This window comes from Cynocephalus volans, chromosome 13, assembly GCF_027409185.1.
Source record: "Cynocephalus volans isolate mCynVol1 chromosome 13, mCynVol1.pri, whole genome shotgun sequence".
NCBI lineage: Eukaryota > Metazoa > Chordata > Mammalia > Dermoptera > Cynocephalidae > Cynocephalus > Cynocephalus volans.
In genome coordinates this window covers 17,460,984-17,485,155 of record NC_084472.1, presented here as the reverse complement: position 1 = coordinate 17,485,155, position 24,172 = coordinate 17,460,984, and the positions used below count along the sequence as shown (strand labels likewise).

The window sequence follows — 24,172 nt, the reverse complement described above, 5'->3', positions numbered from 1 at the left end:
CATTGGAATAATCTAAATGTAAAATTATAGTGGAAGTTGGCAGTAGTAGGGGGAGAGGCAAGTGCGTGGAAAGAAAAAGGAAGTAGAATTTGTAGATTTGGAGGCATGGTGGTAAAGGTTAGTGAAATTTTCAGGCTGACTCTCAAGTTTCTGACCAGGTGATCAGGTTGATAGTAGTGCTAGTTCCTGAGTTAGGGAATGCCAAGTTTGTGAGATGAAGGGAGAGGAAATTATTTCCATTTCAGACCTATTGAGTTTGAGGTGCCTATGAGATGTTCAAGTAGAAATGGATACCAAGGCAGCTGGGCTTATTGCTTTAGAATGAAGAGGAAAGATATGAACTTGAGGCTGATTTGACAATCGTTGCATACTGAAACCACTAAGATAGATGAGATTTGTTAAGGTGATTGTGTATCTTAGCTTATAAACTCATGAACTTATGAGGTCATATGTGTAACTGGGTGGGAGTTAGTTGAGTCTAAGTGTGGATACATTCATTGTGTGAATTGTGAGGATTATAACAAACCGAAAATTTCATGTCTTCAGTTCTAACCAGTTTGCTACCACATGGTAATACTGGCCCGGTATTGCAGGATCTTCTGATTTTTAAAGAGAATCCAGGAATTTGATTTTTATGTAAAATATTGACCCAAAACTATTTTAAGTGTGTGTGTGTATGTCTGGAGGGAGAAGTGGAGGACACTTTTGTAGACTCATTTGGTCCTCCCGGGCAGCAAGTTGTAACCCTTAGTGTAGGAGCAGAAGGTACAAGGGCTGAGGAAAGACCATTAGCTCCTATACTTTTAAGGAATGGGCAGAGGAAAGGAAAGTAAGAAGTTACCAATAATGTAAGAGAAAATCTGAGTAGGGTATCACAAAAGCTAGGGGAATAAACTGTTTCAAGAAAAAAGTGGGGCCAGCCCGTGGCTCACTCGGGAGAGTGTGGTGCTGATAACACCAAGGCCACGGGTTCGGATCCCATATAGGGATGGCCGGTTAGCTCACTGGGGTGAGCGTGGTGCTGACAACACCAAGTCAAGGGTTAAGATCCCCTTACCAGTCATCTTTTAAAAAAAAAAGAAAGAAAGAAAAAAGTGTAGAAGTAGAAACGGTATACACAACAGCCACCCTGGCCTTCTTACTGTTCACAAACCAGGTACTCTTCTGCCTCAGGGCCTTTGGACTTGTTCTTCCCTCTGCCTGGAACATTTTCCTCCACAAAGCTTACTCCTTTACCCTCTTCAGATGTAGGTCTAAACATTATCTCAGAGAAGCTTTCCCTGAATACTGTTTTTAAAATTGCCAACATCCCCAACCCACTACCTTGCTGCCCAATTCATGCATCCTTCCCTGTTTTATTTTTCTCTGTAGCTCCTATCCCCTCCTGTATTAGTCCATTTTTGTAGCTTATAACAGAATACATGGAACTGGGTGATTTGTGAAGAAAAACGACATTTATTGCTTACAATTTCTGAGGCTGGGAAGTACAAAGTCCATCTGGTCGTGGTAACAGTGACCCAGGGGTCTCACATTGCAAGAAAGTGGAAGCAGAGCAAGAAAGAGACAGACAGACTCTCCTCTTAAAGCCCTCAGAACCATGCCTCTGACCATTGTTTTTAATCCATTCACTACTGCATGGTCCTACAGTCCAATCACCTCTTCAAGGCTCCACCTTTCAATTACTATAATAGGATTTCCCAACCTCCTAACAGTCACAGTGGGGCCAAGTTTCTAATACATAAAGCTTGGGGGACACAATTCAAGCTTCAATGAGTTTTAGGGGGACATAAATTCAATCTACTTACTACACCTCCTAATATAGAATTTGCTTATATTTTTTATTGTTGTCTTCCTCTAGCTCATTAAGTTCAGTGGCAGAATTTTCAAATGTTTTGTTCTTAGTTCTAATTCATTTGTATATGCTTAGCACCTAGAATTGTACCTGCAACATGTGATGCTCAGTAAATATTTGTTAAATTAAAAATTCAAGACTTGGCTGTTAGGGCAAGGAGATATAGTAGCAGCTGGAAGAGAATGTGAAGGACAGCCCTTTTAAAAAAAGATAGCATAAACTTGAGCATATTTAAATATGGCATAGGAAGGAAGGAAATCAGAGTGGGAAAAGTTACACATCTATCCATTTATTCAAATAAATAAAATTTCTGAGAACTTTCTATGAGCCAGAGAATTTTCTAGGCATTTGGAGTGTAGCAGTGACAAGTTTTCATCCCGGGTTACCACTTTGCATCAAATTCAGATACAAGTATCTATAGTTATTCTCATTGTTATAAAAACATACAGTTAAATATTGTCTTTAAAAATAATCCTTTTTAAATTGCATAACCACTTCCAGCTACCATCTTTTCTGTTTGCTTTTATAGCACACTTACTTGAGAAGTGTGACATGCCAGGTATCTTCAGTCCTCTTCTCCCATTTTCTCTTTAGCTCCATCCAGTCAGACTTGCATTTATCACTCTACTCTTCTTCCCCTTCTCACCCCCATCCTTCTTAAGGTCACTGGTGCTTCCCATTGAAGACAATAGTCAGTTCTCTGTCTTCACCTTATTTAACAGCAGCATTTGAAATAATTGGTCATGATCTTGACAAAATTTCTTCGCTTGGCTTCTGTGACACCACACACTATTTTCTCTTACTGAACTGGCTACTATTTTCAACCTCCTTTGCTCCTTTATTCCTTCTCATTTCTGAGACCATTAGAGTATAGAGGACTCAGGGGATCATTCCTACTTGTTCTCATCCAGCCTCGTGGCTTTAAATAGCATCAGTGTACAAGTACATTTTTTCCCTGAATTTCATACTTGTGTATCCAGTTATCAGTTTGACATCTCTTTTTGTGTGTTTAATAAATATCCCATACTTAATATGTCCAGAAAAACTTTCTGATTCCCTCACCTTGCCAACCTGCTCCTCCCTGTCTTCCTCATTTCAATAATTAGCAATTTTATTATTCCCAGTTGTTTAAGTCAAAAATTTAGTGTCATTGTAAACTCTTCTTTTTGTCATATACTCTACATGTAGTCCATCAACAAATTTTCCCAGCTGTAACTAAAAATTCTATATCGAATCCGATCACTTCTCATGACTTATACCAGGTTCAAACTACCATAATATCCAATCTTGATTACTTCAGTAGCCTCCTTACTGCTATTCCCTCCTTCTGCCATTGTTCCCCTACTATCTGATCTGACTATAGCAGCCAGAATGATATTTTTAAAACATCAGAGTACTCAGAATAAAAGCCAAAGTTCCTATATTATCTTGGAAAGCCTTACAATATCTGTTCTCTCTTCCACTTCTCTCACTACATCTCTCACTACTTCCCCCATCTCTCACTCTGCTCACATTAGCTTCCTTCAGACCATTTTTAGGGCATTTGTTTTTTGATGTTCCCTCTGCCTAAAGGACTGTATTCCCAGCTACCTGCATCACTCACTCCCTCACTTCCTTCATATCTCTTCTCTAATATCATCTCAGCAGAGAGGTCTCCTTGATCGCTGTGTAATAAAATAGTGACCACATTCACAGCCTTTTCTACCTTTCATCTTTTATTATTCTCTGTGGCATACTGTATATTACTTGTTCATTTTTAAATTGTCTGTATCACCCCACTAATAGGTGCTCTGGGAAGGCAGGAACTTTGTTTTTGCTGTGTGCCTCAATTCCTAGAACAGGGTTTGGCACTTAGTAAACATTCAAATAAATAGTTGGGTGAATGGGTGAATGAGTGAATGAATATTCTTTTTTTGGTGAATACTATATGTCTCCCTCTTTAGGCTTGAGGCAGAAAATTTGATTTGTATTCTCCCTTACTAGAAAATAGGAGATGAAAGTCATTCGATTCAGAAAACATTTATTGAGCACCTACTGTATACAGGTGATACAATAGTGACCAAAATAGCTCATCCAAGAGAGCCTCTTGGGGAAGAGCGTGAACTGGAGTGATCTTACCCTGGTCTGAATGTCAATTATGAAAAGTTTTAAAGTGTAATTTCCAAGGAACATTCCCAGAGTAGTTCATAGGGGTTTCCAAACCTATTTATATGTCTACGTAATGTCATTGAATTTCAGAGCTGGAAGGGACCTCACAAATAATTTAGTTTAACCCTCTCATTTTATAGATTTGGTTAAATTGAGCTCCAGGAAGTATAAGGAACTTGTTCAATATCCCTCTCCAATTAGTGATAGAACAGAAATAAGGATACCGGTCTGGCCTCCTGACTTATCAGCCAGTGACTTTACCACTGTGCCATGCTGCTTTCCATTCCAAAGCCACAACAAATTGCTTTTCAAAAGTAGACTGCTTGCCATTGCTTTATTACCTTTTCTTAGTTAAGCACAATAGCAGATAGAAGATTAAGTAGCTCTTTACTTTTATAGTTTTTCAGAGTATGAGAGATTAAATTCATTGCTTTTGAGCAAAGTTTGCAATGGATTCAGTTTATTTTAAGCAATAAAGTACTTAGTTATTTTTACCACTTAAAGATAATTGTGTTTTTAAGCATATGATTAAGTTGGAAGAATGAACTGAATTTGTTTATATTCATTTTTCTGAAAAATCTGTTGCAGAGAAGCTCTTGTTACTCAGTTGGATCTAGCAGAAACAAAAGCTGAGTCTGAGCAGCTGGCTCGAGGGCTTTTGGAAGAACAGTATTTTGAATTGACCCAAGAAAGCAAAAAAGCTGCTTCTAGAAATAGACAAGAGATTACAGATAAAGATCACACTGTCAGTCGGGTAAGTGTGATAGTCAGGTAAGTTATATAACCAAAACTGATTTAAATGAAAACAGGTCACATCTTAAAACTGTTAGGGTGAATGTGTGTGCATGTGTATTTGCCTATACTTTATATATAGTTGTCATTCTGTATTGATGTATAAAATAGTTCGTATAATCTAAAACAATTGTTAATGATTGATATTCTTATTCAGTATATTGGGCTTTCTGGCTGTAGATCTTATTTTATGTGAAAAAAATGCATAGCTTTAATTCATTTGTTATTCTCTTAATACAATAATACTTCAAAAGTTTGTGGGAAAATAAAGTTGAACGATAATACAAATATTCCCATGAACTTTTTGAAGCACACTCGTACATTGCAATTGATTTTATGGGTCAGTTATTCAGTTTCTCTGAATTCTGGGAGATTCAGAGAAACCATTTGGGGATGAGAAATTCTTTGTGGATAATCTACAAATCCATTATAAGAAAACCAATACTACAATTACCTATTTCTGAGGTTTATAATATTTAATATACTGTAGAATCACAAAGCTAAAAAGGGGAGTTAGAGAGATTTTTTTTTTTTCCTTCTGAAGCTGCCATCAAGTGCTTTGGTATAAGCAGGCCTAGGTTCAAGTCCCAGCTTTGCCCCTAAAATGTTGTGTGGCCCTGGCAAGTTGCTTTAACTTCTCTAAGCCTCAGATTCCTCTTCTATACAGTAGAAATAATAATACCTATTCCACATGATTGATATGAGGATTAAGTGAAACAATATACATAAGATGGTCAATAAATACATTACTAAATATAGACAATCAATAAATGTTTTTATTGTCATTTTCATTATCATTATTCAGATGAAGAAACTGATGCCCAGAAAGATTATGACTTTCACAGGGTCAGACAGTAGGTTAATGACAGAGCTAGAACTAAATACAAATGTTCTAGTTTCCATTACATTTAGTTCTCTTCCCATTACATTTTTTTTCTTTCATTCAAGTATATATCTATATGTGTACACTGAAATAATTTTTAGAAGCTAATAATTGTTTTTAAATATTTTGGAATTTAATTATATACACATATTTATAACTGGAAACCAGATATTTTCTGTAGTTAAGCAGTGTCTGATCTGTACTCATCTATGGAAAATGTGAAGTATTATTTTAAAGATTATTGCTTTAAAATATGAGAATAGGGAAAAGGCTATAGCTTAGACTACTTTGTGCTTTGTTTAGCTTGAAGAAACGAACAGCATGCTAACCAAAGATATTGAATTATTAAGAAAAGAAAATGAAGAGCTAACTGATAAAATGAGGAAGGCAGAGGAAGGTATGTACGTTTTTTTTTTCTTTAAAGCATAATATTAGCTAATGATTAATCACTAAACTTGATTTATTTATGTTGTGCGTTAGGTTTTTGAAATATCTGTTTTCATATATTAAATAATTTCTGTAGCCTGAAGAATTAATGAAGTTACTGAAAGTTACTGTGTAGTATATACTATTTTGAATAATTAAGGACATTGTTAGTTTGGAATGCAGAAATTAAATTACTTAATGCCTTACAATAACATTTCATATAATGCATTGACAGAATATAAATTGAAGAAGGAGGAGGAGATCAATAATCTTAAGGCTACTTTTGAAAAGAATATCAGTACGGAACGAACCCTTAAGACACAGGTACACATCTTTCAGCCTTTTCCAGGTGTTTGTATTTGAGTATCATATATTCAAAAAATTAGTAATTGCTCTTTATGTACTTCTTCCTAAAACTGAGGTTATAAGCTTCAAGCTTTTTATTAGTACAAATAATATAAATACTTCCCCCATTAAATATTGAGCACTTATCTGGGAAACATCATTTCACTGGAATTAAGAAAGCTAGACTGTCTAGTAATTTGTCTGGTAAGCACATGTTTGAGATTGATTGAAGACCTATCATTGACAGTAGTAAAATTGCGTAAAGAGAAAACACACTTGACTGAAGCCAAAAGAGAAGATTTGGGAATAAGTAAAAAACTCTAGAATATTGGATGTATAATTTCACTTTGTATTTAATAATCCATCCAGATAAGTTTTTTTTCACTAAAATTTAATATCTTATCATTTTACTAAGTTATCTAATAGTTCAAATTCTTCATTAACTGAGTACCTCAGTTGATTTTTACAGCAAAAAAGTATTTTCTACTTTTTATTAAAAATTATAATAGCTTCCTCACCACTAATCTACTCTTTCTGTCTCATTAGTCCTTCATATGCAACTAATCTTTGAAAAGTGCATCTAATAGCTGTTGAAAATCTCTCAGTACAGGTTTTACTTAGCTTTGTACCAAGACAGAGACCATGAAGGAAAAGACTGACATTTGTAACATAAAAAATCAAGTGTCTGTGGAGCCCAAAACAACATAAGTTGAAAGAAAACATACTGGCAAGAATATGTACAACACTTAATTTTGTAAATAAGTACAAATAAGAAAAAGACAATTCAATAGAAAAAAAAAAAAGTAAGGGACAATTGAGTGAAAAACAGTAAAGATTTTTAAAAGTTCAACCCCGATAATAAACCAAGAAATAAAAATTAAAACAATAATGAGACATCCTCTTAACAGTCAAGTAAACAGAGATTTAAATGAGATAATACCCAGGTTTATCAAGAACATGGGGAAAAATTCATGTACTCTGTGAGGGAATAAACTATAAGAACAATTTAACAGAATAAAACACTTTTATGTGCAGATTCTTGACCCAGTTTTGCATATTTAGAAATTTATCCTATAAAAATGCTTAAAAGAAATATATACAAATTAATTACTGCAACAATAATGAAAAAATAAAAACAACCCAAACATCAATTAAGGTAGTATTGATAAATCATGATATGTCCATAGGATGGAATGTAAAGGAACCATTGAAAATAAATGAAGAATCCTAAGTCATAACTGAGGCAGGGGAGGGTATGCAATAGATTGGTATGTAATGACATGGGAAAATAGTGTTTCCCATGATATATGTTATAGTATTAAATGAAAAAGCATGTTGCAGTGCAGAATGTATGGTGAGAGTCCATTTTTTAATTTAAATATATGTGTAATCTGTTTGTATACATGGTAAGCCTAGAAGGGTATGCACACAGCAGATTGGAAAAAAAGAGAATGCTTTAGCAGAGGTGTTATTACAAGAGCTTTTCTCTTGCTTCATAGTATATCTTTGTATTTGATTTTTTTGAAATAAATATGTTAGATTTAGTATTAGAAAAAATCCAAATATGCATGTATAAGTTTCATGTAGTAAGCTTTAACTGCATTAAAATTATTCAGGGGCTTCTTGTCTTCAATGGAACCTAATCTATATGTTAAATTATGATGGTTAGGACTTTTTACTGCCTCAATAGAAAAAAAATATATATTTATTTATTTTTATATCACTGCAGAACAAATGTACCACGACTTATGTTTTACAGTTCACGTACCTAATTTTACATGCTTTTAACAGTTCTATCTCAGTTTCTATATATATTTTTCCTTCTGGCAAAAGGGGTTAGCCCCAATTATATTTACATCTTCTTTCATTTCAAAAGGGCATCGGTATCGCCTAGTCAGGTGCTGTGTCTCCATACTTTGCTACTTGTCCAAAGGAAAAAAATTGTCTTGGGCCTTTTTTGCTTGTGTACTGTCTCCTCTGCTTGTTGTGCCATCCCTATAGTTTCTTCTTTGCTTATCCACCTCCTGTTTGTCGTTTAAGAAACATATGTGGACACATACACAGACACTCCAGGAAGCTTCACTTCTCCAAGTTTTAGTTGGGTACTGTCCCCATAGCACCCTCGCATGCCTCTTTCTTCTTACTTACCACTCTGCACTATAATTCTTATTTGTCTGGCTTCTCCACTGGACTAGGATGCCTTTGGGATGTAACTATTTTTTTGTCTTTATGTCTACCACAAATCAGAGAGCCTGCAACGTAATAAATGCTGAATAATTATTGAACAATGAATGGATTTTTCAGGCCTATGTAGCTCTTACATTTGAACAGTGAGATGAGTCAATATTAGTTACTTGTACTACCAGTTGTCATATCCCACCCTTCATTAGGTTGTTCTAATTCTCATGTACACAGAAAGCTCTGCTTCCCAATTTTGAAGAAAAAAATACATTGTCAGTGGAAATTTAAACTGGATTACTATAATATAGATTCTTATAATAATATTTTAATATTTCCATAGGCTGTTAACAAGTTGGCAGAAATAATGAATCGAAAAGATTTTAAAATTGATAGAAAGAAAGCTAATACACAAGATTTGAGAAAGAAAGAAAAGGAAAATCGGAAGCTACAACTGGAACTCAATCAAGAAAGAGAAAAATTCAACCAGATGGTAGTGAAACATCAGAAGGAACTGAATGAAATGCAAGCGGTAAGGTTTGTGTGTATGTGCATGCATGTGTGTAGGAGTATTGTTTTTAATTATTACTGTACATACCTGTTATCTATCTTATTTAGGTTGGATTTTCTTGTATAAAAATGGATATTTTAGTTTATACTCTTTACAGTTTGATCATTATTATTCTAATATGAACCATGATCTTGAAAAACTAGAAAGATAACTCTATTGCCTGTTAGCCACATAGCTTGAGTAATTTTTACCCAGTAGCCTCTGGTCGATAAGTAACCCTACTTTAAGACAGATAACCAAGAGTTTTGCCGCATTGGTTTCAGACTGAAATTGGAATATGGCTTTTACAATATTGACTGTAGTTGGGGTAGAGGTTTTGAAGTATTGTACCTTATTTATTTTCTTTAGTCAAGGTCCACTTTTCTGAAATCAAATTTTGATACTTCCTGGCTTGTTAATAGCACAAAATTGGGAACATGGTCTCTGATATTAGACAGATTTATATCCAAACTTTGACTCCATCATTTTCTGTCCCTTTTAAACTATTTTATTTGGAGCCAGAAAAACATTTTCTATTGCTTTAATTTTTTGTTTATTTGTTTGTTTAATGCCTTATGTATAACAACAACAACAACAAAAACACAAGAATTGTTTTAAAATAAAGAGAAAAGGACCTTATCCAAGCAATGGAGTACTGAGAAAGAACTTATATTTCTACAGTGTACTGGTAGTATACTGTGGTAGTAAACATTTATGAAGTTTACAGTAAAGTTTAGTATTAGCAATTTAGATTACTTATTTATATTTCAGTTAATTCTTAATGTTGGAAATTACTTGTGCTTGATAATATTATCATGATATTTTTTCAAAAATAGCAATTGGTAGAAGAATGTACACATAGGAATGAGCTTCAGATGCAGTTGGCTAGCAAAGAGAGTGATATTGAGCAATTGCGTGCTAAACTTTTGGACCTTTCGGATTCTACGAGTGTTGCTAGTTTTCCTGGTGCTGATGAAACTGATGGAAACCTTCCAGGTAAGAATAATTCTGTCATGTCATTCATGTTTGCTTAAATGTCATGGATATTAATGTGCATTTCATTTGGTTTTCTACCTCTTTGTCATTTTGTCCATAGATCCTTGAGAAGGAATTCTTGTTTCTGATAGCCTAGGCCTAATGATGATTGTGTACTTAATGCATTTTATAGAATAAAAGCAGTGATAAGCACTCTTAGTCTATTAAAATCAACCTGAGAAGTTCAACCTGTATAGAAACCTGAAGAAGTTTATGAAACTATATTGAACAGCCTAATTCCATAGTGAAAATCAAAGCTGCTACTCGAAAAGTATACATGTTTTCATGAGTAGCAGCTGTTTTATGTTTTATGTATTCTTGTGCTAAAACTAAAAACTGTACTTCATAACCAGAGCCACAGCAGCTACAGATAGAAGCCTACATAATGTAGTAGTGATAAACTTTAATCAGACATGGTTAAGTTTTAAATTTAGAGAAGTACATAAAAGGGGTTGGGCTATCCAGTAAGGGGACAGGAGTCAAATGAGGGCAGAAATGAGTGGCTAGGATTTCAGACTTTTTTCTGTGTGTTTTTGTAGTGGAGAATCAATTGAAAAATAAATATAGCCTCATTTTTGGCTTAATTGTAGGGAAAGCTATTGTACATTTGTGTCTTTTTAACAGACATGAGAAATACACTTATTGCAATTTCAATTTGAAAATGAGGAGGTTGCATTACTCATTTATGTAAATATACATGTACATACACATGTGTACCTTTGACACACTACACATTCTTAGTTCAGGGTTTAGGAAGTTTTATTTCCGTGGTTGTAAACTTGAAAATAGATTTTAATTAGTATATTTCCTGAATAACACATGAATAGAAGGATAGGTATGAAGCAGCATGTTTGATATTATAGGGATTCTATTTTAACAGATATTACTTGTTTTTTTGACAATTTGATCTACGAAACTTGATAGACTATTTAGAATATTTTGTGCCATCTTTCTTGGTCAAGAAAAGTGGGATTCAGAGTGGGAAGTGATTTTAACTTTGCTGGCCCAAGTTCAGGTATCTGGGAACAGAAAGGCAGGGAAGGAATATTTCTTACTTTAATGGTCAAGGAATTCCTTCTGCTTTCCTGAAACCACCAGCCTCTTGAGAAAGTAGTAGGTGCACTCCATTCGTTATCAGAGGATCTCTTTGGACTTAATAAGAACTTCTAGCTTCACTGTTGTTTGAACATCTTTCTAAGGTTAGATTTAATCATCATTAAGAATATGACTTTTAAAGATATTTGGCTACATTTTTTCAGTTGTTGAATTGAAATTTTAGTTTAGATTCCCTCTTCCTTAACCCCAACATTCTTCTGGAGTTATTAATGTCATTTAAAACTCCTGACCGCATTTTTTTATTTTTTAATTCCACCCATTTCCCTTTAACTTTATTTATAATGTCTTCTGTGTGCCTTAGTTTATTAGTATTAGGTTAAGTATTTCAGAGAGTGATACATTGTTGGTAAAATCTGTTTAGAAGATTTGAATTGAAAGATGAGTTGGTGGGACCTCTAAAGAAGAAGAAGGTGATGATTTTGTCCTCCACCCTGGCTTATTCCGAAAGGCTAACCTCAAAGGATCATCAGATGGTTTGACAGGCAGACTTAGGTTAGGAATCCATTTAGATTTCAGAATCCTGACCTAATAAGTTGACTTAGGAGTCAGTCAGCATAGAGATTTAAAAATGTTTTTACTGACTCTATTTCTGTTCCTTAGAATATTAGTGTATCTTCAGGGATTTTGTTTTATAAGGTCATTAAAGTCCAAACCAAAAAAGTACTGGTAGCCATTCTCCACTGCTATAAAATTAGACCAGTTAGTTATCTCTTTCCCTATTACTGTATTCTCAATCTTGAAACTTTACAAAGATCTCAGTAGTGCTTAACCTTGACTTTTATGTTGGAAGTGGAAAATAATGGATAATCCTTATCAATGTTATTTCCCTCTGTGTTCAGATTTTTTTTTATTTTGTTGTATAAACAGAATTATGTGTTCAGATATTTTGATAGTTAATGGAAAATCTGTGTTACATCCACCATTTAATAGATGCTTTAAAATAGTCCCTGGAAAATGAAGTTAAGTTTTTGCAGTCATACATATTTAGGAGGAAATGTTAAAATTTTTTGAGATGCATTCTTAATATGAGAAAGTTACATATCATACAAGTGTCTAAAAGATTTCTTGAAGGTAATGATTAATGATTAATTTTTACTTAAGTTTAGAAAATTAGTAAATGACTTGACATACTAAAAAAAGGACTTTGAATAGTTTGAGCTTACTGAACGGTTAAGGCTTTTTGAAACATAGGTCAGATTTTTAGTTCAATTAGATGGGGTTTTAAGTAGTTGGGTAGATGAACTGATACTGTGACTTTCATTATTTCCCTTAGAGTTATCATCTAGAGTTCAGCCTCTGTAATCTTCTCAGTGGTCATCTTGTCATCAACTAGATTAAATCTCTCCTCTAAATTTCCCAATTCTAGAAATCTTATTTAAAAAGTTACTCCTTTGCTGACTTACAGCTCTTTTAAGTTCTTAAGGTCACTTTGCTTAATTCTTTTATGTCTTCATCCTCCCTTTGGTTCTGTGGCACATTGTGGCGTAGCGCACTGTGCAAATATAAAGTTTACTCTTAATGTAAACTTTGTATTTAAAATTTTATCTTATGGTTTATATACTTTTAAACCATATATAAAGGTTTATATATTTATGGTTTGCCTATTGCCTAGGTGACAAAAACTTTAATGTGATAACTTTTCTCTCCTTCCTTATTCTTTATCTTTCCTTCTTTTGGAACTGTTGAGCTAGATTTCTGAAGAGAATGTAGAAGTAAATGAAGCATTAGGAAAAACACTTGGTATTGACACTCCATTAATGTTTATTATGTCTTACGAATTATCTGCATCATTCTCTTTCCCATCCAGCTTGATCTCAGGCTTTGTAACTAAAACCTGAAAATGGTAGATTTGTTGGTGTGTTTCCAGTATTTGAGTATATGAGGGTTTCTTTCTTTGCCCAAATCTAATCAATGATTTGGAAATAGCACATCTGAATTTTTGACCATTGATTGATTTCATTTTCTTTTCTATATCAGTTTTGAGTGTAATTAAAATATTTTGAAATGGTTCTCTACCTCTGTTTCTTTTGAAGTACTTTCATATGTGGTATATCCAAGTTAACTTTGGTAGTCTTTAGAGGTTTAGCTTTGACGTATGAATTGCTTGTATTGAGGGCTGGCTGATTAGCTCAGTTGATTAGAGTGTGGTGCTGGTCCCAGGTTCACCCTCTGTACTGGCCAGCCACCAAAAAAATAAAAAATAAACTGGTTGCATTGAATTTTGATTTACCTTATCTGGGTAAAGGAATCAATTGCTGACATCGCAGTAATACACATCTACTTTTTTTTAAAGTTAAAATTGCTTTACATGTATATTGTATAAAATGTGGAGCCAACGTGTCTTTGTACTTCTGTAGCATATTACTGAAGGTATCTAGACTTAGAAGTTCTCAGTATGAGTTGCCTTTACTGCAGAAGCTGATTTTTGTGTTTTGTAATAAGAAAGTTGGAATTTAGATTGCCACTCAAATCACAAGTGGTTCTGATTTTAGAGGAGAGGTCTTTATATGTAAGAAACTGGTAAGTATATTTACTTGCAACTAAGATTTAGGAGTAAGGAAAGGAAACAGGAGAAGCTAGTATGTATTTTTTATCTGTTATCATTGAGCTTAGTTCACTAGCTTCTCTGAGGGAATTCACCAGAATGAAAAACTAAAATTTTCCACCTCAATATTATTGTTTTAAATTGGCAAAACCCTTCACATATTCTTGACACCTTTATTTGAATTCCAGATTTCTTCATTTAAGTATGAGCAAATACAAAAGTTGGGCTTATTTGATTTATGAAATTCTCTTGATATATAAAATTTCTATAGGAACACTGAAATGACAGATTGTCGTAACATAAAAATTCACTGAAAATATGTTAAAGAAAACACTGGCAAGTTAACTCAAACCTAGAGCCAGAAAGCATAAATGTTTTTGGCAGTTATTCTCACAGAGAAATAACAGGGGAGGAGGGGCTATTTGGGCATATACAATTTTGTATGAATGTCAAGATTCATAGGCTTTCCTACCTTTTATTTTCAGTGAGGAATTACTGATATTACAGCATTTTATCAAATATTAAGACTACTTTTCATTCTAACTCTTGTTCATCTTAATGTTTTTTAAACCACACTTTAAAACAAGAGCTGCAATTTTTACCACACTAATAGGAAAATTCCCTAGTAATAACTTTTGTAAGATAAAATATCTGTGAATGATCAGTACATGATCAGCAGCTTTCTGCATGTTATTTAATATAAAACTGCCCATTTGGTTTTTAACTTGTAACCATTATTTACAGAGAATGACTTTAATTGGCTATTTCAGAAAAAGGCAGAATTGCAGAATAATCAACAAATATTTATCAAGTACCTCCTCTATGTGTCAGATACTATGGGGTATATAAAACAAATTTTGCTCTTACAAAACTTACCATGGAACTGTGTAAGGAGACAAGATAATTACTGATGAACTAAAAAGCAGCAATTTAAAAAGTTGAGGGCTGGCCGATTAGCTCAGTTGGTTGGAGCATGGTGCTTGATAACATTGAAGTCAAGGGTTTGGCTCCCTGTAATGGCCAGCCGCCAAAAAAAAAAAAAGAAAGAAGTTGGGACAAGAGAAGGGTTATTTTGAACTGAAGTGACAGTAGAACCTATTTTGTATTCCTGGGATTATAATATCCTATATTGATAGGATTATACATGTATTAAATATGAGATATTACTTGTAAAGTACTTGGCAAATAATAAATGTTCAGTAAATGTTATCTATTATTGTTACTAGTAATGTAAGACTGAGCTTTACAGCTTTTAAGTTATATGTGGAAAGGGAATATATATATTCCCATCAGGATCATGATTGAGCTATAGTATAATCTGTCACATTTTAGCATCATTCTTTAAAGTTGTTTACTTTCTTATTCTTTTGTATTTTAAATATAAGAAGATATAGAAAACAAATTGAGTTTTAAAATAACCATTTCTAATGGAATTATGTTTATCCCCAGAGATTTCTAATAAACATTAATTAAGTAGTCATGATAATTATTATAAAATGCCTTGATCAAAACAGCCAAGAAATTTCTGGTATACACAAACCAGGTGAAATATTAGCAGTTGACCAACTGAATTCTGTGCTCTTTTACTGTTTATTAAACTTTAGTTTCACAGACTTAAAAAACTTTATACCTCTTTAGTATGAGAAGAATTTTAATTAGACTTACCAGTAGAATTAAGTGCTTCTTCCTAACCAAATTTGGACAATTTTATCAAAATTGTAATGGGTGTTTTACCAAAAAGTTTATCAGAATATTGTACTGAGAAAACAAATAAAATGCTTGTCTCTTATTCTTTATATCTAGTTGATTCTGCCTGCATTCCTTATTTATTTATCTTCTATTCTTGTCTTCTGTGAGTAATAGGACACTTCTGTACTTTTGCTTGCTCTTTCTTGTTGTAAATCATGGCTCTGATTTGTTCCATTTGCTGCATATTTTTTTTTGTTTTTTGCTGAGTATTTTTATATGAATGTTAAATGATACTTAAAGTCGTCTTTATCATATCCCATTTAAGCTGCAATCCATTACAGTTTTGCCTGGCTCTTAAGGATATTATTACTTCATACTTTTGTAATTGAGTACTAAATGTTAATTTTACGGGAAAAGTGGCTTGGAATTTTTTTCTGCAATATCTGTATGGCCATTAAAGTTGATTTGTGTGATTGAAGCATGGAAGAGCAAATTATAGCATTTATTCATTTAGCTGTGTTCAATTGCCTGTTGCATGCTGTCAGACAACATATAATAGTTTTTCCTTTTGTTACAATTTAAGACTGACTACTATATATTCTTTTTCTCCTAGAGTCAAGAATTGAAGGTTGGCTTTCTGTACCAAATAGAGGAAATATAAAACGATATGGCTGGAAGAAACAGGTACCATATGCCTAATTTTTTTTCTGCTATTTTATTATATATTTTACTTTAAAGCACAGAATTTGTATTAACTGCTCTATTATTAACATTGATTTTAGATTAATGCAAGATAATGTAGACATAATTGGCAAATATGCATATCACTTTAAACCAAGTTAATGTTGCTCTTGTAACTAGACATAATTGGCAAATATGCATATCACTTTAAACCAAGTTAATGTTGCTCTTGTAACTCTTCCTCCTTTTTTCTCATTTCAGTATGTTGTGGTAAGCAGCAAAAAAATTTTGTTCTATAACGATGAACAAGATAAGGAGCAATCCAATCCATCCATGGTATTGGACATAGAGTAAGTTGCCTTTGATTGCATTTCCCTAATGATATTGAACATCTTTTTATGTGCTTATGTCCTCTTCAGTGCAATGTCTGTTTTGCTTATAAATGAGTTTTTACAGTGGTCTATGTCATACTTATTTCCATTTTAGTAAATTGTTTCATGTTCGACCTGTAACCCAAGGAGATGTGTATAGAGCTGAAACTGAAGAAATTCCTAAAATATTCCAGGTAAAAGTCTGAGATTATCATTTTAAAGGCTTTTACATAAGTATTCTGTTTTCGTGAAATAAAAGTAAAATATAGCAATGCTTTTATACATTTGGAACTTTTGTGTGCAGATTAAGATCTTTTTTTATCTTTTCACCATTCCTGAATGTAGATACTATATGCAAATGAAGGTGAATGTAGAAAAGATGTAGAGATGGAACCGGTACAACAAGCTGAAAAAACGAATTTCCAAAATCACAAAGGCCATGAGTTCATTCCTACACTCTACCACTTTCCTGCCAACTGTGAGGCCTGTGCCAAACCTCTCTGGCATGTTTTTAAGCCACCCCCTGCCCTAGAGTGTCGAAGGTGTCATGTTAAGTGCCACAGAGATCACTTAGATAAGAAAGAGGACTTAATTTCTCCATGTAAAGGTAAGGTTTGATAAGTATTTTTATAACTTATAACAAATTTAGTTTTAAGATCCAATGAAATAACTTCAAGTGTAGTGATTTCTATACCAAGCAGTAAAGAGTGATATTTAAGTATAAGAAGAGTGATACTTAAAGAGTATAAGAAGTGATATTTTGACACTCGTTAAACAACATGCAGCTATCATTTCACAGCTACAGATTTAGCTTTGAGCATAATGTTTTTAAAGAGAATCATTCCCTTGTAAAAAAAAAAAAAAAAACTAAGAAAGTATTCTAAGTTGGAGAGAAGAGCTATATTCCACTATATTCCCTCTTTGAATTTTTACCTCTTGCTTGTTTTTTGTCTGGCTTTCACTGCCTGGACCAGCATGTTGTAGACAAAATATCTTCTAGTTTAGTAGAGGTAGCTTGAGGGAAAAAGTACAGACTATTTTAAGATAAGAAACTTATCTTCTATCAATATATTCATTTCCCTTCTGCATTTTTTTTGTATTTCTGATTTTACTCAATTTTTTTTATTTGTGACTTTTTTCTTTTTAAAATTTTAGCCTTAATTAAATTAAGGAGAAAGGGATATTGTCCAAGCTTAATTAAGTATAGTGGATCTTTTAAAACTTTAAGAATTTGAAAAATTATGCATTTGACAGGGTTTTAAAAATATATGGCCTTAATTGTGCTTATTTTTTTCCCTTAATATAGTAAGTTATGATGTAACATCAGCAAGAGATATGCTGCTGTTAGCATGTTCTCAGGATGAACAAAAGAAATGGGTAACTCATTTAGTAAAGAAGATCCCTAAGAACCCACCATCTGGTTTTGTTCGTGCCTCCCCTCGAACACTTTCTACAAGATCCACTGCAAATCAGTCTTTCCGGAAAGTGGTCAAAAATTCATCTGGAAAAACTAGGTAAGGATTGAAATGTTAACCTTTTAACAATAGGAAAATGATGGGATGACATTTATTAAAATCAGAAGTCTAATTCTTCTTTTTGCCAGAGTGCATCAGGTCTTTATATATGACTTGTGATATCTGTTAGAAATTAATAATATTAATAAATGTCATATTTATTTAGTTTCATGTTAAATTTTATTGTCATAGGTTGATATACATGGCACATATCTAGTCCTTAATGTTTTAACCAACCAGTGGTTTATATTTTTTTCAATGCAAATAGGTTAATATAAAACTTTGCTCATATTTTCTTTATTTTTAAAAATCAAAATTATTTGATATTTTAAGTGACTATACTGTTAAAAATTTCCCAGTTAAGTCCCACTTTGGGTGTGCGTGTGTGTATAACTGTTTTTGATAGAATTTTCAAAAATATCTTATATCCTATGATATAGTTACAGGACATAATTAAACCCTTTTTGTAGGAAAGTTATGATATTTCATTAAGTTCTCATTTTACATATGAATAAATGAGGCTTAGAGAAATTAAGCTTCTCATGCTGGCCAGTTAGCTCAGTTGGTTAGACCATGGTGGTTTATAACACTGAGATCTGGGATTCATTCCCTATGCTGGCCAACCCAAAAAAAACAGAGAGAGAGAAATTAAGAAACTTGCGCGAGATTATACAGCCAATGAATTGGAAGCTATTTTTGTCCAATTCTAAAGCCTATGTTTTTTCTCCTGTACGAAATACCAACTTTTCTTAGAGTGTCATCCCTAGACTAAAGAGGCCCATTTTTGAATTGAGAAGCTGAGACCTACGACTAATTTGCCTCTCTGCTAACGTCACCCATGTCTTTCAACCAGGCTTAAAACTATCAATTCATCCATTTTTTTTTCTTCACTCCCTGTTGTCAGTAACTAAGTCTTAATTCTTTGAAATGACTGATATCCTTTCCTTGTTCTGTATTCTTCAGCTCCATGTTACTTCAGTGTATTATTGCCTCACTCTGGACTTAATTTGGTAGAATGCTGTATCAACCGTGCCTTGGTTATAGGATATAAGCTGGATCTAAAATGATCTAAAATAGGAATATAGCTGAGTAAGAAAGTGTGTTTGAAAAAGAGAAGAAACAAAGTGGAGATAATACTAATTGTATTTTTTCTTTTCTCTGTTTTTCAAATTTTATGTTAATTGTTAATTGTTTATAAATAATGTATATTTACCTTTCCCTCTATTTTTTGTTTCTTGTATTTTTAAACTGAGTGAATTTCTTAAATTAGTTTTTTTCCCCCAACAGTTAACCATGTGACCTAGTGCCTTGTGGAATTGTGTGAGATGCTACCTGACATACCAGGCTTCTTTAACGATGCAGAGCAGACGGGCTGTATTTTTGACACAAATATCACAGGCTTCAGGGTTATGATTGCTGTTATTCTGTCATTGCTTTGGCACAAAAGCACACTGAGGGATTTTTTTTTTTTAATTGCGGGTTTGCCTACAGGTAGATTAGATTAATTATTACTATGTAATGCAAGTACAATTGGGGGAAAGCTTAGCTAGATATATTTTTTTAAAAAGGTGCTGCCTTTTTGAATTTCTAAGAAAATGCCTGTCAATTGTGATAGAACAGTTTTCCTCATATGAGCGAAAGGAAGGGACTTTCACTTTCAAGTGGAATGGCCGTCACTATCAAGATCAGCTCATGGAAGGAGTAAAGAAAATATCTCAAAATGAGACAAACTGAAGTTTTTTTTTTAATGACTGAAGTTTTTGTGCTCTTGGAAGACTATAAAAAACTATTTTAAGAAAGCAGTGATATCACTTGAACTTCAGTGCCCTCACTGTAGAATTTAAATTTACTGTTGATTGCCCATGGTGGACTTGATGGAGAAATTAAATATTTTACATTACGCTTTACAAAATACTGTATATGTTTCAGCAAGTTTATAGATTGGGAAATGGGAGAAGACAAAAAAAATTACGTTTAATCTATGCATTTTTGCCAAGCCATATTGAGTTATTTTACTACTAGAGACATTAGGAACTAACTGTACAAAAGAACCAAGTTTAAAAGCATTTTGTGGGGTACATCATTTCTGTAATTGTATAATGTATTTCTTTGTGGTTTTAAGTGATAAAGACATTAAGTTAACAAACGTGAAAAAAATGTATGCACTGTTTAAAATGTAAATTATTCTTAGAACACTTTCAATGGGAGTTGCATTGCCCTTTTAGTGCCTTAATTTGAGAGAATTATTTTACTGCCATGAGTAAGTATAGAAATTTCAAAAACCATTTTCAAAAAAATTTCAGTGGGTTTTTCATTGATAATTGGTTTAATTTAAAATATTTAGAGGTTTGTTGGACTTTCATAAGTTGAGTACAATCTTTGCATCAAACTACCTGCTACAATAATGAATGACTTTATAAAACTCTGCAAAAAATGTAGAAGGTTGCACCAAAATAAAAAGAAAATTATGGCAATACATCCATGATGTTTTCCAGTTAACATAGGAATTACCAGATAAATACTGTTAAACTCTTGTCCAATAACAAGAGTTAATTGATATAGGCAGTATGATTTATTGTTTATTTTTTTAACCAAATACCTCCTCAATAATTTATAATGGCTTTGCAGTAATGTATATCAAATAAGAAGCACTGGAAAACTGATCGTCTCTAGGATGATATGCATGTTTCAAGTGGTATTGAAAGCCGCACTGATGGATATGTAATAATAAACATATCTGTTATTAATATGCTAATGACTCTGTGCTCATTTAATGAGAAATAAAAGTAACTTATAGTTGGATATCTTTAATGGTGACTGCTATGTTTTCTCATGGCTGAAATGAATAGAAAGCATACTACCAGTTAGCCCCTGATTGTATACAAACGTTAAATTCCATGACTAGATTAAAGTGTATTTTTAAAAGATAAAACCTGGTTTGGGTTCTAAAACAAGAGTGGCTGTAGTTCTAATGAAAAGTTGGCTAATGTCTGTTGAGAAACAGTTCTACGTGGGTCTCTTGCATTTCTACACATCTTGTGAGCAGAAGCTATGACAATCTTTGTTCTGGACTATGTTTTTCAAGGACGTTGTATAGCTTTAGAAGATAGTGTTTCCCAGGCAGGTTCATCTACTGTCCAGTATAATAAAGATAATGTCTCCCTCCAGGTAAAAAGATAATAAAAGATTTCCATTACCTAAACTTGAGGTTCCTCACCTGTGATGCCAATGCACTTCATGCTCAGCACCCACCTGGGCCACTGTCCATCACCCACATGGGACTTGGGGGGCAAGGGGAACTGATGGCAACATGAAGCTCATGATGTTGCTGTGCTATGAGTAATAAAGTTCTTTGTCTCTGATCAAGGAATCTTGTGTCTTCTGCCAGGATTTATGAAACTGTGACAGGCTAACTGGTAGCTTGCAAATTGGGTAAAATCTCAAACCCTTCACATTTCCTGACACTGTCCTTACTACCTTCTAAGAACTGTCAACATTACCTAATGTATTAAGGTCCAGTTGCAGAGAACAGATTAGTTTAAGCAAGAGAGGACTTTTGTTTTTGACGAAATGTTAATCTGAGCATAGTATTGTTGAGAACTGAGAAAGCTTTGAGGAATGACTCCCAGTGTCACATTGCAGAACCAGATCAATGAGAAGAGCCATTTCCTCTTCTAAGTTGAAGAACCAACTCACTCCCATGGTATATCAACATGGTGAGGACCTGGAAAGAGCCATGGTCAGGAAGCCTCACTACCTGTGCTGGTTCTTTATAATATTTTGCACACCTACTGTGATCCACACTTGATTAGATGCTTTGTACCATTCCTCTTGCCACTTATGAACCTCTTGTCTGTACACTGGGATCTCTGTCCACACTGCTCAGAAAAATCACTTTCATGACCCTGCTTGCCAGCATTAGCACAGCCTCCATCTCACATCTGCCTTCTCTAGGTGCATTTGCTTGGCCCAAACTAAAACACATCCATCCCTAACGGTAAAGCAGTCTGGGAAACGTAGCTTATAGCTTTCTCTCCACTTTATTACAGAAAGACACACTAAGAGAGTAGAATGGAGGTTTAGCATCAAGCCAGACCATCCCTCCACACCTGCAAACTTCAGCTGAGACCAGGGACTCAGCCTCTGGGCTAGGAAGAAAACATGGTCACTGTCCTTATTTACAGGCTCAACCCAACTGTGATCACTTGTCATTATTTGGCGTTTCAGCTTAAAATAACCTGCCTGCCTTTCATATAAAGTAAAGAAAAAATTGGGCTCACCGGTTAGTTCACTTAGAGGTTAGAGCATGGTGCTAATAACACCAAGGTTAGGGGTTTGGATCCCCATACTGGCCAGCTGCCAAAAAAATTTTCAAAAAATCATACCAAGGTCAGGGGTTCATACTGGCCAGTGGGCCCCCCCCCATATATATATAGGGGAGAAGTAATTTTAAATATGGCAGTCAAACTGATAATTACTTGTAAAATAAGTTCTCATTTACTTTTTTTATATCTAAAAATTATGTAATAACCAAATTTCATAATCACATAAATCAGTTTGTTCTTCTTACCAGGTGCTGGTTTGAGTTTCCAGCTTTTTTCATTTTCTAACGCTTCTAGAATTCTGCTCAGAAAGAAAACAAAAAAAATTAACTATTAGTAGCTATTAGATGAATAATTGGAGACAATGTCTTTAAAAATTAGTTAATTGTAAATGACATAATATGTCTACTTGCTTTTTTACTCTCATCATTTGATAAACAATATTCTTAACCTCAGTGATGTCTAATTCATTAATCTTTTCCATTATAGTTAGTACCTTTTACATTCTGTTTAAGAAATCTGTGCCTATTCCAGGGTCATGAAGATGACCCTATATTAACTTCTTGAAGCTTTACTGTTTTAACTTTCACATTTAGTTTTACCATACCTCTGAATTCATTTTTAAGGTAGGGATCAAGAATTTTTTTTTTTTCCCCATATGGATAACCAATTGGTCCTGAAGTATTTATTGAAAAGACTGTTCTTTCCTGCACCATAAATCGAGTGACCAATCCATTGGTCTATTTCTCTATCCTTGCCAGTATCACATTGTTTAATTACTATAGCTTTTTAACAATATTTTATATTTGTAGTGTAAGTCCTCTAACTGTAAGTGAAAGTAATGTTTAAAGTCATTTTCACAAAAGGTTAATAAAATAAATGGTCATTCTGAGAACCTAATGAGATCTTTAGCCTTTCTTTTCTATTTTTTGGCAGCTGGCTGATATGGGGATCTGAACTCTTAACTTTGGTGTTACAACACTGCACTCTAACCAACTGAGCTAACCAGGCAGCCCTCTCCTTTCTTTTTAAGAAATCTTAATAACAGTTATTCATTATTTTTATAATGATCACTGCTCAAATCAATTTCTGGTTGGATCATATGTGTATATAAAGCTTCACTCAATGTTCTATGTATATTTTCTGCCAAATATTTTATTTTTGAACAAGATGTATGTTTATTGCAATAACTGCAAAAGGATATTATAGTAAAAAGTCAAAGTTTGCCCTTCCTAAACCTTACTCCCACCACACCAATTCCTTAGTCACCCATATAAACAGTTTGGTGTGTTTTCTAATGGATTAGCTCGAGTATTTATGTAACTCATTTTTGTGAGGTAGGGAAAGACTAATATTAATTCCACCTTACATATGGAAAGCCCGAAGTACAAAGAAATTAAATATATCCTCTCTTTTGTTGAATGTTAATGAATTGTCATTCAAGAATTAAAATATGACATTATTTCCTGAGCTCTCCTGTTTCCCATAAAGTATTTTGAGATGTTGGAGATACAAGAGGAAAAAGTGAGAATGTTTAGAAATAGATTGTATAATCCAAAGATCTTGAATAGAGTAATATTTATATGTTGTTTAATCCTATAAATATGGTTCCTTGAAAGTTTACAAAGTTACTATGTAGGATGATTTGGCCATTAAATTGAATAAAGTGGTTCATTTGCCTGGATCACTGTCAGTACAGAAATTAACATTCACTTAAGACTAATT

At 33.5% G+C, this 24,172-nt stretch overlaps 1 protein-coding gene across 3 annotated transcripts in view; it reads left to right on the top strand.

Moving 5' to 3' along the window:
• Positions 1-20,880, top strand: part of ROCK1 (Rho associated coiled-coil containing protein kinase 1) — a 129,538-nt gene extending 108,658 nt beyond the window's left edge. For 2 of the 3 annotated variants that reach the window (XM_063076855.1, XM_063076854.1), the window contains exons 23-33: positions 4,589-4,754; positions 5,979-6,072; positions 6,337-6,425; positions 8,968-9,156; positions 10,011-10,170; positions 16,173-16,243; positions 16,502-16,590; positions 16,727-16,805; positions 16,957-17,218; positions 17,918-18,125; positions 19,413-20,880. In XM_063076855.1, coding sequence (XP_062932925.1) covers positions 4,589-4,754; positions 5,979-6,072; positions 6,337-6,425; positions 8,968-9,156; positions 10,011-10,170; positions 16,173-16,243; positions 16,502-16,590; positions 16,727-16,805; positions 16,957-17,218; positions 17,918-18,125; positions 19,413-19,416 — 1,411 coding nt within the window. In that variant the 3' untranslated portion in view covers positions 19,417-20,880. Of the gene's footprint in view, positions 1-4,588; positions 4,755-5,978; positions 6,073-6,336; positions 6,426-8,967; positions 9,157-10,010; positions 10,171-15,673; positions 15,723-16,172; positions 16,244-16,501; positions 16,591-16,726; positions 16,806-16,956; positions 17,219-17,917; positions 18,126-19,412 lie in introns of those variants that run through there. The other variant, XR_010021481.1, reaches the window with a different exon arrangement.
• The last annotated feature ends 3,292 nt before the right edge of the window (positions 20,881-24,172 follow it).